This window comes from Meleagris gallopavo, chromosome 2 (genome assembly GCF_000146605.3).
Source record: "Meleagris gallopavo isolate NT-WF06-2002-E0010 breed Aviagen turkey brand Nicholas breeding stock chromosome 2, Turkey_5.1, whole genome shotgun sequence".
Lineage (NCBI taxonomy): Eukaryota > Metazoa > Chordata > Aves > Galliformes > Phasianidae > Meleagris > Meleagris gallopavo.
In genome coordinates this window covers 53,013,494-53,031,752 of record NC_015012.2, presented here as the reverse complement: position 1 = coordinate 53,031,752, position 18,259 = coordinate 53,013,494, and the positions used below count along the sequence as shown (strand labels likewise).

The following is an 18,259-nucleotide window of genomic DNA, read 5'->3' as shown; positions in this document are numbered from 1 at the left end:
GTCACAATCAGTTCCTTATTCTTCCCTCATGAAGGTCGCAATTATCTCTGAAGATTAAGCAACCTTCCTTGCTCAGAACTGTTTTCGTGACAGAGAAAGATCTATCTGAATCACTCCCTCATTACATCTCTCTGCTTTCCAGCAATGTTTCATAACAGGTACACCTGCCTCAATGTGATAGCCCTCAGATGCAACTGAAATGACTGTGCTATTGCACTTTCACTTCACCTTAGCCTCTCTGACAGATGGAGAGGAGTAAAGATGGCTTCCAGCTCCCAGCCAACTGCACTGGGGGCTTTCACCTCAGTTGTCTCACCTCCTTCCCCTACCCAGCCTTGCAGCAATGGCCTTTAGGGCTCCAGAACCCACTTGGTTTAGTTTTGTTCCTGTGGTTTGGAGAGGAGGGGGAAGGAACTGACAAGCAGCAGACTCTCCTGCTTTAGGCATTCTTAGATGAGTTCCTGTTTTTCAGAAAGTTGTACTCTCCAGGGAATGCTGAGCTGCCTCACACTTTCCTGCTCCCACTCAACACCAGATGGCAGCCGCAGAGACACAGCCTGTGATCTGCCCAGCCTGCCCCCCCTTCCTTCTACATTTTCTCTAAGCAACAGATATGGCCTCATCAGTACGATCCGAGGTGCCATGCAGATGCCTAAAGGCACAGCTGGAAATTCTGGCAGTCATACTTAGCACAAGACAAAAATCAGCCACTGCTGCTTTATCCCTCCTGCTTAAAAGACTGCTGGGTTTTGGCAATGGCTCTCAGGAACGTCTGACCTCAGAAACACTCATGCACACTAATGTGCTTCTGCCTTTGGTTTCTTCTGCATCTATCACCAGCCCTACAGCCATCATACCTTTGATAAGAGGCACTCAGGCAGAACTGGAAGCTTAGGGAAGCATCTGGAATCGCAGAGACTTTCAAGATGGACTGAATACATCATATTTTGACTTTGCAAGATCATGACAGTCCCTGAAACTCCTTCAAACTATACTTTGTAGCCACTTACATACTTCTTGATATATTTTTTGTGTGTGAAGAAGAGCTAGTACAGGTGAGAAGAATGCCTGCAATTCTCTGTAGTGTAATGAATCATCACATAATAGGCCAGAGGTTTTTGGAGGGCAAGCCATCTCATAGTACAAAGTGATAGTTTTCACTGTATTTAATAATGACAGATTACTCATTGGCTAAGGGCTAAGTTTCTGGGTCTGTCTATACACTGTACGCAGCATACAGCTTAAGGTGGGTCAGAAAGCTATATATCACTGTGATTGTTTGGAATGTCTGCCTGTGTAAACTTAAGAATTTAATTTAATCTTTATGAACTCTGCTTCTGACTCAGCCTTTAAAAGGCATTAGAGTTTTCACTTTTATGTCAGAAGATTTTCCTCTGTGAGAGTGCAGAAAGAGCTTCTGAATTGCCTGCTGATGTCAATGAAGTGTTTAAGATGCAACCCAGCCTGTTTCAGCTTGGCCACTGAGACCTGTCCTGATGACATGCCAATGTAATAAGGCTGTCAGTGTGGCTAGTTCTTGCTGCAGTTTATAGATGTATTCTCTTCATAGCAACAGCTTTACTTTACAGAATAATTTCTTAATAATGTATAAACAAGCCAGGTGACCAGAAAAACAGAGCGGCGTATTTGCAAAGCTCTGAAAGAATGAATATACCTGAAGTATGAACCTCAGCTTCTTCAGAAATAAATAAAATAGAAGCAAAGGAGAAATCTTAACTTTTGAAGTCGGTTGTTTGAACACAACTTCCTGAACAGCCCGGCTTGCTCCAGTCTGTGCTGCCACAGCGATTGCTCAATAGACAGAACACAGCTCATCACCAAATCAACAGCAATTCTTGGATTTGACTTTGCTCTGGCCCTTACCAATAAGAAAATAAAATACAGATGATTTTGTATTTTATGCCCTGGTGCTGTACAATATCAAATGAATAAAAAGAGATAATTTATTAAGACTCTAAAAGGAAACTGGCATTTCTCAGCACTACCACCTTGCCCTGGGCTGGAACGAAGTAAGATCTAAGCTTTATTATTTGTATGGCTGTGTTGCCTTGGTTACAATCACAAGCAATAGTTGTTGAGCACTACATGAACATGTATCAAAAAGATAATCATCATCTTCAAAAGACCTACAATTAAATATAAATGAATAGGGAAATACAGACAAAAGGAGAGTAAGCAACAAGTGTTCAGGTCTTATTTAAGGAACATACATAATTTACCTTTATACAGCCGTGAGTTTTGTCCAGATTTGGTTGAAAGAGCTGTGGGTGAAAGGTGTCCAGAATCATCAGGCAAATATTCTGCTGTGTCTGCTTCCAGGTGTTGACACAAAGCATCATCTAAATACTCATCTTCATCTTCCACTATATCACCTGAATTAAAATATTAAATAATACAGACTTCATGGAAAAAGTGCATAAATGAATTGAACATACACAATGGGTAGGCTTCTTTTGTAATCCATGGTTCATTACAGTTTGTTTCTATCCAGACAACTGTACCACACATTGGATTTGCTAACATATTCTGTTAACACTACATTGATAGGCCAATCTTAGCAATAGTTCTCTGCCCAGGCATAATGCTGGGTCACAGTTTTATTTACAATCCTCTTTTTAAGCAGTGTGGCTTCACTGCAAATTAAAATACCAGCAACTCAAACTCTGTGCAATCAAAGCCGGGAAAGCAACTTCTCACAACTTAGCTTAGAAACCTGCTACCCACCTTCTGAGTCATAGTCCAAACTCGAGAAGTCAAAATTTTCTTCCAAAAGATAGGAATTTGCAGTGGGGGACATGGGGACAACACTGTCCCGTTTCCGAGCAATTTCCTCCTGAAGTCCCTTCAGCCAGTCCTTAGTTTTGGGACGGATCTTCACTGTCCTGCCTCTGACCTAACACAAAAAATTAGTTCCCGTTTGTCAAGCAGGGCACAAAACAAAAACACCTGAGCAAGGTAAGTGTTGCTGCTTGCTTGTAAGCAGTATAATTAATGCTTCATCTTAGATAATAAACGAAAAGGAAGCACACTTCATACCCTCATAACAGCTTTTCAGACTGTAATGATATTCTTGAAAGAAAATAAGCTTCACAGCTCATTAGGAGATGCTGCTGCATTTGGGGGTTACTTGAGAAAGAAGCAAAGTATCAGCTATGTATTAAAATGATACTGTGATATTCATAATGGAGTGGGAGGGTTCCTTTTTTTAGTCAGTAGCTTTAAAACACACAGAACCTCGTTACCTGCTGCCATCTGTAAGGAGGCTCTGCTCAGAAAATCTCAGATATGAGAGTCAATGTATTGACTGATTGATAGTTGATACAAAGATTAAGATGGCAGCTGATGGTATGTGTTACTCCATGACAGTTAGGGTAACAGATATCCAAAATAGTGTCTTTGCCAGCACTATTAGCTTGGAAAGTTCCTGACTCTGGTTCTTAGCCCCTTCACACGTTGTGTACATACAACAGTGTTCAATTCTGTGCTATAATTAGATCAATGAAATGAGCCAAGTTAAAAGATAAAACTCCAAATATGAAAGAACAACAACAGTTAAATCCACTGCTTCAGTGTTGAGTTTACAATGCAGCTCCACACAGCATAAAGGACAGGGTTGATAAATTGTAGAATATATGTGTGGGAAGGAAGAACAAGGGACTAGAATATAAATTACTTACAGCTAATGCTGCACTTGCCACAGAGGGCAATGAATCATGTTGTTCTAGCTTGGGAGAAAGAGTTTAGAGGGTACACTTAAGGGAAACAAAAATCTCTAAACAACAATCTTGAGCATGCTTTGGCTAAAGACACAGTCTTCTAGAGCTTCAAGTGCCAAAGCAATGGCCAAGTCCACGTATTCTGCAGTGGTATCGCAAAGCACTGCTTAGGAACCCTAAGAAAAGCTACTTTCTGCCCTTCTGAAACTGAAATACTGCATTAACATTAAGAAGTTCAGCAGCTGGGAAAGCCAAGGACTTTGTGAGCATGAAGGTTCTTTGAATAAGGTTAGTTAAATTTCTAACTAAATTAAGTATCTCATTCTAAGCAACCACTTTTGAGAAACCTGGTAGGAGATCATTATAGTAAGTATGAGATGGTCTTACTTTGATACCATCTATATCCATAACACGAAGTGCTGACTTGCTGTCTGCAAATGTTACCAGCATTTGGCCTCCACTGATCCTAGTGAAAAAAGACAGAGGAGAGAAAACAGTGCACTTCACCAGTGAGTAAAAAACCTTAAATGCAACCAGGGTCATTCTGTAGAGCCATTTATTTGGTTCCAGCTTTATTTTACTCATATGTACATTTTGGGGAGAAGCAAGAGACCTATGAATCCCTGCTGAGCTCCTCCCCTTCCCCTCTCCTCCTCTGTGTGACCCCAGTGACACGCCTGTTACTGCATCATCCCTGAAGAAGCATAACACACCTTGGCAGCTGTTGGCAGGATAACCAGTCCAATAACTACACTCCCTTACAACTTTCTTTGGCATGCTCCTCCTCAACCTAAGAGGACATATGATGTCCCAAAGATTTTTACATCATCAAGCTGTCTAGTGAGTGTGAAAGAGCGCTGTAAGAAAGCGCAACTCCTCAGGGGAAGGGGCACCTAAACAAAGCCTAGATTATTTCTGTAGCAGGCAGAATTCTTCATTTCTAATGAAGAATTAAACATAGTGGAATTTCATGTACTGCTTTCCAGTAAAAAATGAATTCTGTCTGGATAAAGAGAATTGCTAGTCTGTGTTTTTTAACAGGTGATACACCACGTGAAATCCCAAATTTACCTGACCAGAACAACAGTGCCATAATCCTCAAACATCTGCATAAGCTCTGTACGCAGGTCCTCAGGAAAATCGTTTTTCTCTTCTGGCACTGGTGATAGCAGATTTACCACTACCGTGGCATCCAGTGGTCCCTGGAAAGATGACACTTCCCGGAAAACACTCTCACGAGCTCCTTCATTGACTTCCTGGACTTCCACTTCTACAATAGCTAACACAGGCCTACAAGAAATAAAGGAGAAACATCTATTTAAAATTAAAATCAACATTGCCCAATTGCCACTTACATAAAGTTAAAAACAATTCTATACATTTCTGGTAATTTAAGTCCACAGTGTCAAAGTTCATTACAAATATTTAGTTAATCACTTCCTTCTTAGGCATACCAGGCTTACTGTGTATGCTCTACACAGAAAGAGAAGCAGAACAAATTACTTAAAGTCTCACTGGAAGATAGCACTGTGGTGCTGGAAATTTGGAGTCTAGTGGATTGCTTCATTTCTCCTACAGAGAAAAACCATGCCTTGAGCACTGTTAACTGTATTTACCAGTTCTTCATTAACTGAGTGTAACAGTGAGGACACACCACAGACAAAATCAAATAACAATTGCAGGCAGCAGTTCTAGCAAACCTCTAGTCTAAGATTACCAGGATACTTTGCTCCTTTTTAACTAGCTATCTCCCAATGCCACCACAGAACAGGAAGGCAATCTATTCTGCTAAGCATGGCCACACAAAGATGCCTGTCTTCCAAAAATTAAGGATTAAGTACTCTAAGGATTCAATGTGGCAACAAACAGAACAAAATAGCTCAGTTTGAAAGGACCTTCAGTGAACATCTAGTCTTAGTGCCTGACCACTTCAGAGCTAACCAAAAGTTAAAGCATATTATAAAGAGCATTGCCTTGAGCACTCCCTAGGAAGCCCATTCCAGTGTTTCACCATTCTCATGGTAAAAGAATGTTTCCTAATATCCAGCCTGAGCCTCCCATGGTGCAGCACTGTGCTGTTCCATCATGACCAGGCAACAGAGCTCAGCACCTCTCTCTGTGCTTTGCCTACTCAGGGAGTACAGGACAAGAGTTCACTTCTTGGCTGCCTCTTCTCCAGACTGGACAGCCCAGGTCTTTGTTCTCAATCTCTCCTCACAGCAGGTGCCTTCCTGCCCGTCACCAGCTTTGTTGCCCTCTTTTGGCTTATGAGGGCCTTAACATCTTTTACATTTTGGCATACTGACATGTGTTTGCTACATAGCAATGCAATTAGTCAAAACAACAAACTTGGTTCTTCAGCAGTTTCTTGCTTATTACCTCTTTGTGTGTTAAATCTAAACACAACTGGGAAAGATGTCTGAAAGAGTAAAGCTTGTCTCATCTCCATGAATGCCATCTACATTCTCAGAATTCCACCCGCATATACACACAGAGTAGTAACTGGAAAGGCTGCTTCTAACTTTCAGAATTACTATTTCCTACTTGCAAGAGAATATGCATTACCAGAATGTACGAATAGGAGAGCCAAGCTAAAAAGGAAAAAGAGAGGAAAATAATGCAGAGGAAATGATAGCTATTTCTATTAGCACTGTGAATCGTTATGCATTACCATATGTCACAATGATACAGCCAAGCCTTTTTTCTAGCACAAACCTTGGGAAAGCAAAGCTGCTGACTGTAATTTTTTTTACAGTTCAGCCCACTGAAATAGAAAACCAATGTACAAGAGCCATGTTTCACAGATTGCATCCTCAGGGTCCTGTAAAATGAGTGCAGAAGTTCCACTGCTTTGTGGAACACTGCAGTATCAAAGCCCTGACACAGAGAACTTGATTGCATGAGGTGTGTTCTCTCATTGCTGGAGGGATATAGTACAGTCCTCACATGTGAGAACACCATGAGAAGCACAGAGACAGCTGCCATGGATCACTGAGTACTGCAATGAGGAGCAATATTGTACTGCTTCCAGAGGGCCTGAATGAGTGTGACAAAGATATGAGTACAAGGGCATTTCCAAGGTGTATTTATTACAGAATTTGTTTCAGAGAAGTGGAGTAGTAAAAGTTCTAGGAAGAAAGGTCATTTATATCCTCAAAGAGAAGTTAATGATACAGAATCACAGAATCAAAGAATCCTTAGAGTTGGAAGGGACCTTTAAAGGTCAGCTAGTCCAGCTCCCTTGCAATGAACAGGGACAGCCAGAGGCACTGTTCTTTGTTTTCACATCCATCTCCAATCTCCATTTATAAGGGCAGCCCAAAAGTTTAACACTTTTTCTTTGAAGAGATCACACGTGGCCCTATAGACACAGCTTACGCCTCTCCAGGCCACACTGTCCCACACAGGACCAGTGATACTTTCCACCATGGTAAACATCCCACCACGAGGAGAAAAAAAATAAATATAACAAACCACCAAACAAAGAACAACAAAAAACTCTCCAGATTAGGGAACAGAAATTATGTGTGTGGTGTCTGCTACAATCAGACTCAATTCTATGCTCTTAAGGTACCATTCAGTATGACACATTCTAGCCTTCCAGAACTTCTGATTATTTGCTTAGGACTTTACCTGTGGTCAGATGCCTGTAGCTCAGCTCTCCCGTAGTACATCAAGGCTCCAGGGGTCCAGGTGTGTCTGACTTTAGTTTCTGCACTCAGATCACTGTCTAGAAGATTAATCTCTCCAGCTGTGCAGCACAAAACATCATTTGAAACTCACTTACAGCTGTTTTTACTAACAGTGAAGAGATAGTTTATTAGGATGTCCTTCACAGATCTTAGCAGTGAGATGTGTAATGTTGTTACCAGCAAAATGGCAACCTGAATGTCACTCAATCAATCACTTGCACAATCTGTGTTGATCAAGGGTCATATTAGTATTTTTCTCCCTACTCCCCTTCTGAGCATGGAAAGATGCAGTATTTGTGAAATACACTGCATACCTGAACAGTACACACAGAGAGAAGAGAAAGGAGAGAGCAACCTTCAAATACTTATGTTATAATGCATTAAAGCAACAGAAAGCACTCCGGACACTATGCTAGAGTGGGGTTTTACATCATTGTTGGTAACAGTAAAGTTTTTAGGTCACTTTTGGGCTAATGGATAACTATTTCTTGCCTATAGAGCTGGAAATGAAAGAAAAAAAAAAGCAAAAAAGAAAAAGCAAGGAAACAGGATTAGAGCTGAGAGGCAGAAGAGTGAGTTTGCCTCCAGTAGAAAAGGAAAAGATCTATGGGAGCTATGGTGACAGACTGATTAGAAAAGCTTTGCAGGGCTGGGAAATTGCATGAACAGATAGCAAAATACCCACATGAGCTAGCCCACATGCAGGAGCCTATCTACAAGCTCTAAAGCAAGGAGCCGCAGGGAACCACTCCTACATGGTGTGGGCTCTTGCAGACATGCTAGATGTAGTACACATAGAACATGGGATCCATTGGCTCAAGTCCTTCCAGGCATTAGTCTTACCATACAAAATAAAGAACATGCTTTGAAAATGCTGAAGGGTTTTCTTTCTTCTGAAATGAAGAACAGTCAGCCCAAGAGGGATGCTCACTATTCTAACTTCATTACTGTGTCTACTACAGTTTTCCTTTCCCAGATTACACCTCTATAAATGGTTTAGGCTCTTCATTTTACTTTTTCTTTCCCTAAGTAACCGTGAATAAATCTGTATCACATCAACATGTATTCACTGATTGCTGTAGCTTTGCTTTGTAGTTTTCACACTTAGAAGAACTCATGGTATGACTTGGATTCTTGGATTCCAAGCAGAAGTTCCCTGGCATTATGTTTTTGATGTGAAGTTTTGCAGATTTTATGAACACCTGAACACAAATATGCCTGCAGACTGAGAGGACAGCTATAAAAATTGTCACTGGAAATACAAAGAAATTTTTTTTTCATTTTGCTACTGTATTCTCTGAAAAACAAATCAAAATTCTGTACGGATATCTACTGTACTGGCCACACCTTATCTTCCAAGTACTTTATAAGTACTAATTAACGAAATCTCCTCAGACTCAAGAAACTGGCAGAAACATTCCTAGGAGTTACTAAGGCACAAGAAGATACAGAAAAGTGCTTACACAACTACTGAGAACAAGACAAACAACAAATCTATTCTTTATCAACATGGGAACTCTATGTGGAGTAATGATTCTGCTGAAAAGCAAGAGAATAACTTCTAGATTATCACAGGTGGGTTGCTGTCAGTTCCTCAGCTAGCTCCAAGCACATTTTCAATCTGTAGCATGAAGCTTTTGTTCACCCACTCAAGAATTAAGGGCTGTCTCTGTGAGTTATTCCAATGAAGCTGAAATACATCTGCTTTAGCAAAGACCTTGCAATTTGACTATGTCTATGTGACACATCCAGCTCTTGCAGCCCAAAATTCCTAAACTCCCTTTCCTTATGTGGGTTCTGGATCAAAATGAAATTCAACATTTTCAAATAAAGGAAGAGAAAAAAGCCTACACACCTGTTTTTTCAAAAGGTAATTTCTTTCTCCACCAAAGAACTCGGTCAGTCCAAGCCGGGGTTCTGCACTTGTCACTTGTATCGTAAGCCTCCGACCCAACATCATATTTATATGTTGGTCCAAAATTAATAGTCCCTTCGTGGAAGTCTTTAAAAATCTAGGGAAAGAAGTACCATCTCTTTGATTGAGTTATAGATGAGGTAGGTGCTCTTCTATAACTCAAAAAGCTCTACCAACTTTTTTGGAATAAAGAACATCCTGATTTTTAAACAGATTACTACGTTCATGTACTACAAATAAATGTCTGAGAAGAATGTTTCCCTCTCTCAAAGAATTAGAACAAGCCAATACACTGGCATTCAAGAAAACAACAACTTTAAAGCATAAACAAATAAGACACGCTGCCTTACTTTTCCACTGGATTTTTGCTGTTGTAGTTGATCAAATTCCATCAGCGTTTTCCAATCTTGACGTTTGAGAAAATAAAAGACTTCCTCATATGTTAGATCAAGGCGATAGTTAAAATCACCACACCAGAAGACATAGTCATGAGAGAACACATTCCGTCCCTAGTTTAGAGAATACAGTTAGCAATAAATCACACTTAGGAAAAGAACTTCTAAGTGCACTGAAATACACAACGGAGTCTCTCAATTACTAAATACCAGATCATGTACTTCCCATATCCCACTTATTAAAATCCATTTCAAAAAGGAATACTTCCTTCACTGTCTTTTGTGCCCCACTGAGCTGAATTTTGTAAACAAGAGTATCAGGTTTTTTCCGTTTTCTGAAGGTATGCCTAAGCTGGGAACTCCAGTTTTAAATTCACAATTTGGCTGAATGTATGAATATAAAAGAAAATTGGTTTGTTTTCCTAACACATTTCACATATGTATATTTACTCATTTTAAGTAAAGCACAAGACATACCGCACTACCAAAACACATTCACAGCAACAAAGGTCTTGATTAAGAATGAGCTCCAAATTTGACCTTAGGTGCACAGTGCCATAGTTTTCTAAATGTACTGAAATAAACCATCACTAGAAATTCACTCCAGTCCTACGCTTAACATCCTATATTCTATGCAGTCATTTTCCTTTAGTCAAGCCATAAGCTGCCAAAATTCTCTGAATGCCTCTAAAACAGCTGTAGCTGTCATAGCACTAGAGGGCACTCTTTATATGCATTTTACACACAAGGTACATTCAATTACTTCAAGTGCAGAGAACATAAAATAGCTAATGAAATATTACAAAGAAAAACGAACCACAAGCACAACTTTACGGCCATATAGAACAGATATCCTATGCAGGATTTCCAGACTGTCAATACTATTTCTTACATAAAACACAATTAATATGCTGCATGTGCCAAGCCTCTAAACCTTGCAAACCATAGGGAGTTAAAATTTTATGCTTTGCAACCTAAATGCCATTGCCCGCTGACTAAACAGAATACACAGACTGGTCCATTCCCTCTCTGCTTTAGGACCTCTCCCGAGAGGTCTGAGGAAACACTGTAAAAAATTTAGGGAACCAACATTAAGGGAAGCAACGAGGCACTACTACCATATCCCATGGGTTACTCATTGGCCTGAGGAGAATACATGTGAAATAAAACACTACAGTGATTGATTTTACACCCTTCAGGGGAAAAATTATTCATATGGACTAATAAATAGTGCCTACTTGCCAACGTCTGAAAAAAAACAGCACTACCTGAACAGTGACACACTCAAGAGGACACAATGAGGGAAACAGAATGTACCTTATCAGACACCAAGAACTGATACATTGTACCTATCAGGAGCAGATAAGACACTGATGTGCCGAATGGCAAGGATGGTCTTTGAGGAATCCCTGCTATCTAATGCCAGCAAGAGCTACATCTCTGAAAGCAACACCAGTCACCTAGACATCATACCCGAGGTCTCACAGATTTGTCAGTTAAGTCACACCGTCCTGAAAGATCAGCTTGAAAATTGCTCAAAGGCCAGGACTTTTTGAGTGCTGCAACTACTGTATTTTTGAAAACTGTCGAACTGCTGCAAAGCAAGTGCCATATTGGGTGATAAAGAACACAAAGAGAGACAACGTAAAGACACAGTCTTTACCTCCCACGTTTTCAGCACATGTACACCTATTCTTACCATTGGGAAGCTGAGTTTCTGTGTTATTTCTTTATAGTCTTCATTCCTCTCCTTCACCTGAGTCTGCCCAGCAGTTAAGTGACTGCATATGAAGCAGAAACTGGTACTGTAGAACTGGAAACGGATGCTCACTGCCCCTTTATTTCCAGTCTTTCCTCCCATTCCTGTCTTCACAGTGTCTATTGCCACATCCCTGTATGAAAATAAATAAATAAATAAAGTGCCACAGGGACAAGCATTCAATTAACTTTGCAACACAAAGGAAAAATCTGTTTACAGTGCCATGCCTCCTTTCTTTCCTCTGCAAACTGAGGCCTGAACAGAAAGTCTGCTGCCATTAGGCACATCTTTCACACTGTGACCCTTCTTGATGATGTTCACGTACTTTTGTTTCTTATAAGTTACTATAGAAGTAAAACTATTTAAAATTAATTTTCTCCCTCTCCTTTTCCTTGCAAGCAATATAGCAAGAGATTATTTCTGAAATAGTGGGAACTTCAGCAGGATGTACATTTCAAGTTTATCTCTATCACGATCCTAAAGACATTAACTAGATTACCATTGCATTCCCTTTTATTCTTTTGACTACATGAGAATCTGTTTTTCAGACAGCTAATAATTCAGCTGGTGTTACTATCCACTGAAACACAACTTTACGGTCAGTGCCACATTTTTCAGTCCATTAAAAAGCAACAGACCATAACCCATAACTTGTTAAATCAGATGCAGTAATCATTGGACACAACTGTTTAGATCTAACTCTTAAAATAAGTTATGCTTTAATGACAAATTACTTAGATCCTCACATATTTGATTATGTAATATTTCAATGTTGCGACTAGCATAGACTTAATGCATTTTCCTAAAGAAAGATGAATTGCTTGGCAAAGCAGACCTGCCTGCAGGAAAATTCCTCTCAGATTGCCAGTCTATTCCAAGAATAAACCATGCCTGTCTGATCAGATAAGCAAATGATGACATCATGGTTGTAATCAACTCCAGCACCATGTACGTCCTTCCCATTGAGAAAATTTCCAGACAGAAGCCAGGTAGTTCTAGACAAGAATATTACTGGCTTTAAGTAAGGGGCAGGGGGAAAACACTAAGTCCTATTTGGCTTCCTGCCAGGCACTGGTAACCTGAATGAAGAAAGACATTACAGGTTCTCCCTGTTTTTCTCTTTGTTTTCATCTATCTTTTTCAATTTCTTCCCCATCTTTTCTGCCCTCCTATCTTTTTTCCTCTTTGTTGGCCTCTTTTCCTGATCGCAGAAAGCTACCAGAAAAGACACCCTCAGGGAGACAAAAAGAGGACCATCACTGTTTGCTGTGAGAAGTTGGATTTTGAGTGCTCAGAAAGAAGCAAGCGTTCAGTCTTTTCTCTGAGTAGTACTTCTGTGAAGTGAAGTACTTCTCCCTTTCTACTTCCTGTGTATCCAATTGCTGACTGGTATTTATCTGACTTCTATTCATGGCAAAGGTTGAGATAAGCCATTGTATATGCTTGTATTTTTTCATTCCTTTTTCAGTACTCCATAAGCTTCTGCCATTCATTTTATTTCTCTATTCTCTGATTTCTGTCTTAATCTCTTCAACCTCTGTAAGTACAGAAGCTTTTTTGCACTTCTAATCATTTTTGCTTTCCTTTTATAGGGCATGGGAAAAGCTACATAAGCACATAGGTTAGATTTGATTATGCACAGCTAGCATGCAGCAATATATCAGCATTAGATAATGAACTCAGTCACTACAAACAAACCCTTCCCTTTTTCTCCCAGTTTCAGAGGCTCATATCCAATTCCTAGCAGTTTGACAGTCGCTCTAGACTTTAGGACAAGAAGATGCCCAAGGATAGATTCAGCTAACTACTCATTTCCTACCAATTCACACTTAGCTTGTACAATTCTTGCCCAGGGCAAAAGCAATTTAATGCACTAAACCCTGCTGCTTGATACTCTTGCCTTTTTTAATAAAAATGAGAATTTTCTAGGGGCAAGAAGGGTTTGTTTGGGCACCAGGGACATCCGTGCTAGTAAGCTGAAGACGCATAGCTCTGGGCTCTCCTAACTAGGCACATACTTCTCTTTCTTGTGACATCTCATAGACAAAAATACTTAATGGGCACTCAAATATCAGTGAGAAAAATTATCTCTCTCCCTCTAACACCTCTTCCCAACTTTTCTACAATTCTTTTCAAGTCTGGAACTGTGTTCTGCACAGAACTAATAAGGATAGGGCTAGAAAGTAAAACCTGTCCTTCAGGCAGAGGCAGGCACTTGCCTTCACTTTATGCTCAGAATACTCTTGGACATTCTGAGTCAGGTCATTCATTTCCCAAAAAAGGTGCTACACCATGAGTGCCCACCTAGAGCACGCCTGGACTCCTTGCTGACTGGAAGAAGATATATTGGGCCGGATCTTTGGCTTCTCAAGAGGAGAGACTCCAAACTACTGCTGCCTGGAGACATGTCTCTCCTACACAGGAATTCAGGTTTGCACAATTTCCACCAAGTTTAAAAATCACTCCCACTCTCTCTGGTCAAACTCCAGCAGCAGGCACCACTGAAAATGTAGACTATAATGACTTGGGTTTTGTTTTATTTTTACCTGATGAAGGGGACATGATAGGGTCGAACAAAGATGAAAAGACAAACACCAACAAGCTGTGCTGATGTCAGCTGAATGTAGCGATGAGTCCTGGAAATAGCCTTTTGAAGCTGTTCTCCCCACATCTTTCTATTTGTTGTACTGGAATAAACATAAAATCATTTAATGGAATCACAAGAAACCACACACAATCAATAAAACGAGAAGATTAACTGTGCCTTAGGTTTATAAACAATCTATTAGGCTCTACACATGCTGATTCCAGAACTAGAAGTAATCTAGGATACATGGCAGGGATTGTGAGCCAGCACAGAGCAAGCAGGGTCAGCAAGCCAAGACACAAGCAGAAATAGTTATGCCACTTTGGGACATGAGGTGCATTTTGTCAGCTATACTAAGAATGATCTATGCTGTAGTAATCATAACTATAAAACCAAAAATCTATGTCAAATCTTTTGACTTATAAGATTTCTTATACTCAATAAAGAGACCTCCTGGCTCCCTTCAGAGGAGTTAGCTACTGACTGTTCTTAGATGAAGCCTTGTGAGTGGGTGTATATAGCTTCAGTTTTGTAAATCTAGCCTTATCTACAAAGTCAACTGAATCATGTGGGTACACCATCAGCTCAGCAGTTATGCCGAACACTGCTGTAACTTGTAACCCAAAAAAGACAAAAAAAAAGTCACTGAGCATGTTTTTCCAACACCATACAGGAATTTAAGGACGAGTGTTAAACAATGTCATCCATCAGAATCCTTCTCTGCCAACACAAAGACATAGAAAATATAGTGTTTTCTAATGCACAGAAGCTTAAGAATAAAGAGCACTTTCAGCAGTATATGTTAACAGCAAACATGTTTCCAGCTATAATTACATGCAACAGACTTGGAAGGAAGTATTCTACATACTTGACACAAGGCACAACTCTGGGGGCTTTTGTTTGACTCATTCTTTTTGGGGAATACTGGGCTTTAAAACAAAACAAAATAAATCCAATTTACCTGGCATTTACAATGTTCCCAGCACTTAATTCAACCATCTCTTCAAATCCCACTGCAAATATGTCAGGAGGGCAGTTTTCATCATCTGTTGTCAGAAAGGGAAAAAGTCATACAAGAATTACCTTATTGTTTCTTCTAATGACTTGTGTTCTAATTTGTGTCAGAGATCATTCCTGTAGCTCTATCCTGTGCATTCCCTGCCAAGCTTATACATAATCATTACTTCTTTAATCTAATCTCACAAAACAACCCCTGCAGTTCCTCCCAGCTTTTTTCCTGTCTTTCTCCCACCAGTTGGTCTCCAACACTCTCACAGAAAGAGTTCAGAACAATCACTATAAGCACTATACTGTAGCAGTATTAAGATGAAAAAGTATTCAGTATTCTCCCTCCCTCACCCCGAACATAGTAAGGACACAGCACTTCACTACTTGCCATTTTTTCCACCCACTTTTTGCCCAACTTGTCTATCCATTTCCTTTTATTTTTATTTTTTACACCAAGTCCATCTGATCTTACTGTCTATACAAAGTCCCTATATACTATCCCCTCCCTCTCAATGTATTTAGAGAAATGGAACTTTATGGAAACTTTAAAGTCCTTATCTTCATAGATTAGGTCACTCAGGAGCACAGCAACTCTGTCTTCCCTGATTCAAATGTGTGAATACACATTTGTGTAAAACACTAAGGACCAAATCCTCTTCTATGATAGTATGAACTACTTCTGTTGACCCTTCAGGTCTGCCCATTATTTAAAGGGTTAATTTTTTTTTTTTCTTTGTCAGTTCTGTTTATTGTTTAAACTGTCACAGACCCAAGATACCAGTAACTTAAATGAGCATGAAGACCTAAATAGTAGAAAGGGAATCTAAGTCAGAAGTCTTATTTTCTGCCTCAGAAAATAAGAACATAAAGAGAAGTAAAATATAGCTTTACTCTCAGTAGACATAAGCATTAAACTAGAACAAGATACTTACCCTTTCTTTTTTTGGCTTAACATGACAGGCACTGTCACGTTAACTACTTATTTCCCATTCATAATTTTGAACACATAATTACTTATGCTGGCACTGTATTGACATTTCCATGTACAGAGACCTTTTGGTGGTCATACCCGAGCTCTGCACATTAACATAACTCAGCTCCATTTCAGAAGCTACTTAGACATTCCATATTCTGACTGCCAATACCAATTAGTCCTGCTCCTCCAGCTCACTCAGGGGAACAAGGGACAGCAGAGACAGCGAATAACAGGCTCTCATCAAATTTTAATATCATGGGCACAGCCATATGCCAGTACAGATAAACTGCTTCTGAACAAGACTGGACCAAGCACCCACCCAAGCTGTTCAGAATATAGTTGTCTGCACTGAATTGCAAATCCATACACTCAAGAAGTAAGAATTCTGCCTCTGAAACCAGGACAGGTTCTAACAGGACAGCTTATGTAAGTAGCCAGGGATCTGAGGAATTAATTCCTGAGCTTGAAGGGCAGGAACATAAATATCCCTGTGATGCCAGCAGAAGGTTATATGTTCCACTGTAACAACAAAAGCACAGACTTTGCCATATCTTCGGGAACAGTCATTTTTCAAATGACAGAACATTCATTTTTCATTTTTCTTAATAAAATCTGGAAATACAGTACAGTAACTGACTTTGTTCATATGGAATTCAGTGGTTAACTTAAGCAAGCCAGAAACGCAAGAATTTTCTATACTTCTAAGGAAAGGCAAGATGAAGAACAAGGGGACATTCCAGGGGCACCTAAGCATAAAGCTTCCACCCAAAATAAAGAACGAAGAATGGGGAAACTGAGGAACAAAAGAAAATATGTGATGCAGAATAGGCTGTACAGAGCTATATTGGTCTGAGTACATCCTTTGGGTTTCCAAAAAATGCCCTTCAGGATGATGCCTTGACTCTGAAAGGAACTGCTGGTCAAAACTGGTGTTCTGACTTGCAGATCCTAAAAATACAATACCTATTGCAACATCAAATGCATTTTCTGATTCTGAAGCCTTACCCTGAAATTCAGAAACTCCAGAGAGCTTTGGAGAATCTAGCAGCCAGTCTGTCAGCTCGCTGGTACCAAGGATGTTGCTTCGAAACTGCTTCCCTCCATTCACATTCCAGGTCCCCATGGCAACACGAACACGCTTGAAGCTTGTGAATTCAAACTGACGCTCTGACATGGCCTTCAGAATACTTGGAGTTACTGATGGAAGAGTAGAGAGAGAAAGAGAGCATGTAAAACAAAAATGTGCAATAAAAGCAGAGAAAGGATCCAGAGAGCAGTGACATGTTAGTTACTATGAAATAATGACAGCACCCTAGCAGCAAAAATGCAAAAGCTAAAGAATAACTCCAGTAGCAATGGCAATAACTGTAAGGCTGATGCTATCAATTTCTCTTCCAGACTCCAACCATCTTACAAAAGCAGCTGTGCCTGTAGAAGTCAGTCAATCACTTCCAGCATATATTTTCTAGAATTTCTTCAAGTAACAACTGAACAAATTCTTTTCTCCTCCCTTAATCTTTTCAGTTTTGCCTGCAGACACTGAGTACGCCACAAATTATGACTTAAATCCAAGTGCTACCAAATTTAGATGAGGGAAAGATAGAAAGTAGCACATCGTACCTTCAAAACTAGCACTGTCACAGCTCTCTAGCCTAGTCAGAAGTCCTTAGAGGAAACTGCTACCTTCATTATTTTTGATGAGTATAGACAATTAAGAGTGCATTTTTTCATGTGAGTAGCTGTAATAACCTTAATCTTCAACTACTCGATAAGCAGCAGCAGGCAGGCATAGAGAAAGTATCTATACTGTCCTTGTAGTCCACAACGGGGACAGCCTCAGGACTGAAACGGAGCTGAATGGCTCATGTCTCCCCTGTTAAAATCCAGCAGTTCTCTGGAGCAAACTGGCAACATAATACTCTTGTGGGAACAGGCTATCCTGCATTCTGCACATGAGTTTCTTCTCAGAGAGAGCTGGGCTGGTTGATTCTAGATGGGTGCAAACAGCTATGTATATGTTACGGACTATCAGAGCCCTGGAGTAAAGCAGACAATGAACCAGCATAAATGTGCCTTTAAGATCCAAATGGCTAAGAGCACACGCAAACTGCAGACTTAAAATAAGGAGATAAAAATGTTGAACTCAAGAGACTTCCCCAGGTCAAAGTGACCTAAAAATCTTCCCCCTTC

The 18,259-nt window shown here is 40.0% G+C and overlaps 1 protein-coding gene across 2 annotated transcripts in view; it reads right to left on the bottom strand.

Moving 5' to 3' along the window:
- Nucleotides 1-18,259, bottom strand: part of SYNJ2 (synaptojanin 2) — a 35,220-nt gene that overhangs the window by 7,458 nt on the left and 9,503 nt on the right. For both annotated transcript variants that reach the window (XM_010707279.3, XM_010707280.3), the window contains 11 exons: nucleotides 17,075-17,266; nucleotides 15,047-15,131; nucleotides 14,045-14,185; nucleotides 11,439-11,631; nucleotides 9,695-9,853; nucleotides 9,285-9,441; nucleotides 7,371-7,488; nucleotides 4,809-5,027; nucleotides 4,125-4,203; nucleotides 2,746-2,914; nucleotides 2,241-2,393 (listed from right to left, as the gene is read on the bottom strand). In XM_010707279.3, coding sequence (XP_010705581.1) covers nucleotides 2,241-2,393; nucleotides 2,746-2,914; nucleotides 4,125-4,203; nucleotides 4,809-5,027; nucleotides 7,371-7,488; nucleotides 9,285-9,441; nucleotides 9,695-9,853; nucleotides 11,439-11,631; nucleotides 14,045-14,185; nucleotides 15,047-15,131; nucleotides 17,075-17,266 — 1,665 coding nt within the window. The remainder of the gene's footprint in view (nucleotides 1-2,240; nucleotides 2,394-2,745; nucleotides 2,915-4,124; nucleotides 4,204-4,808; nucleotides 5,028-7,370; nucleotides 7,489-9,284; nucleotides 9,442-9,694; nucleotides 9,854-11,438; nucleotides 11,632-14,044; nucleotides 14,186-15,046; nucleotides 15,132-17,074; nucleotides 17,267-18,259) is intronic.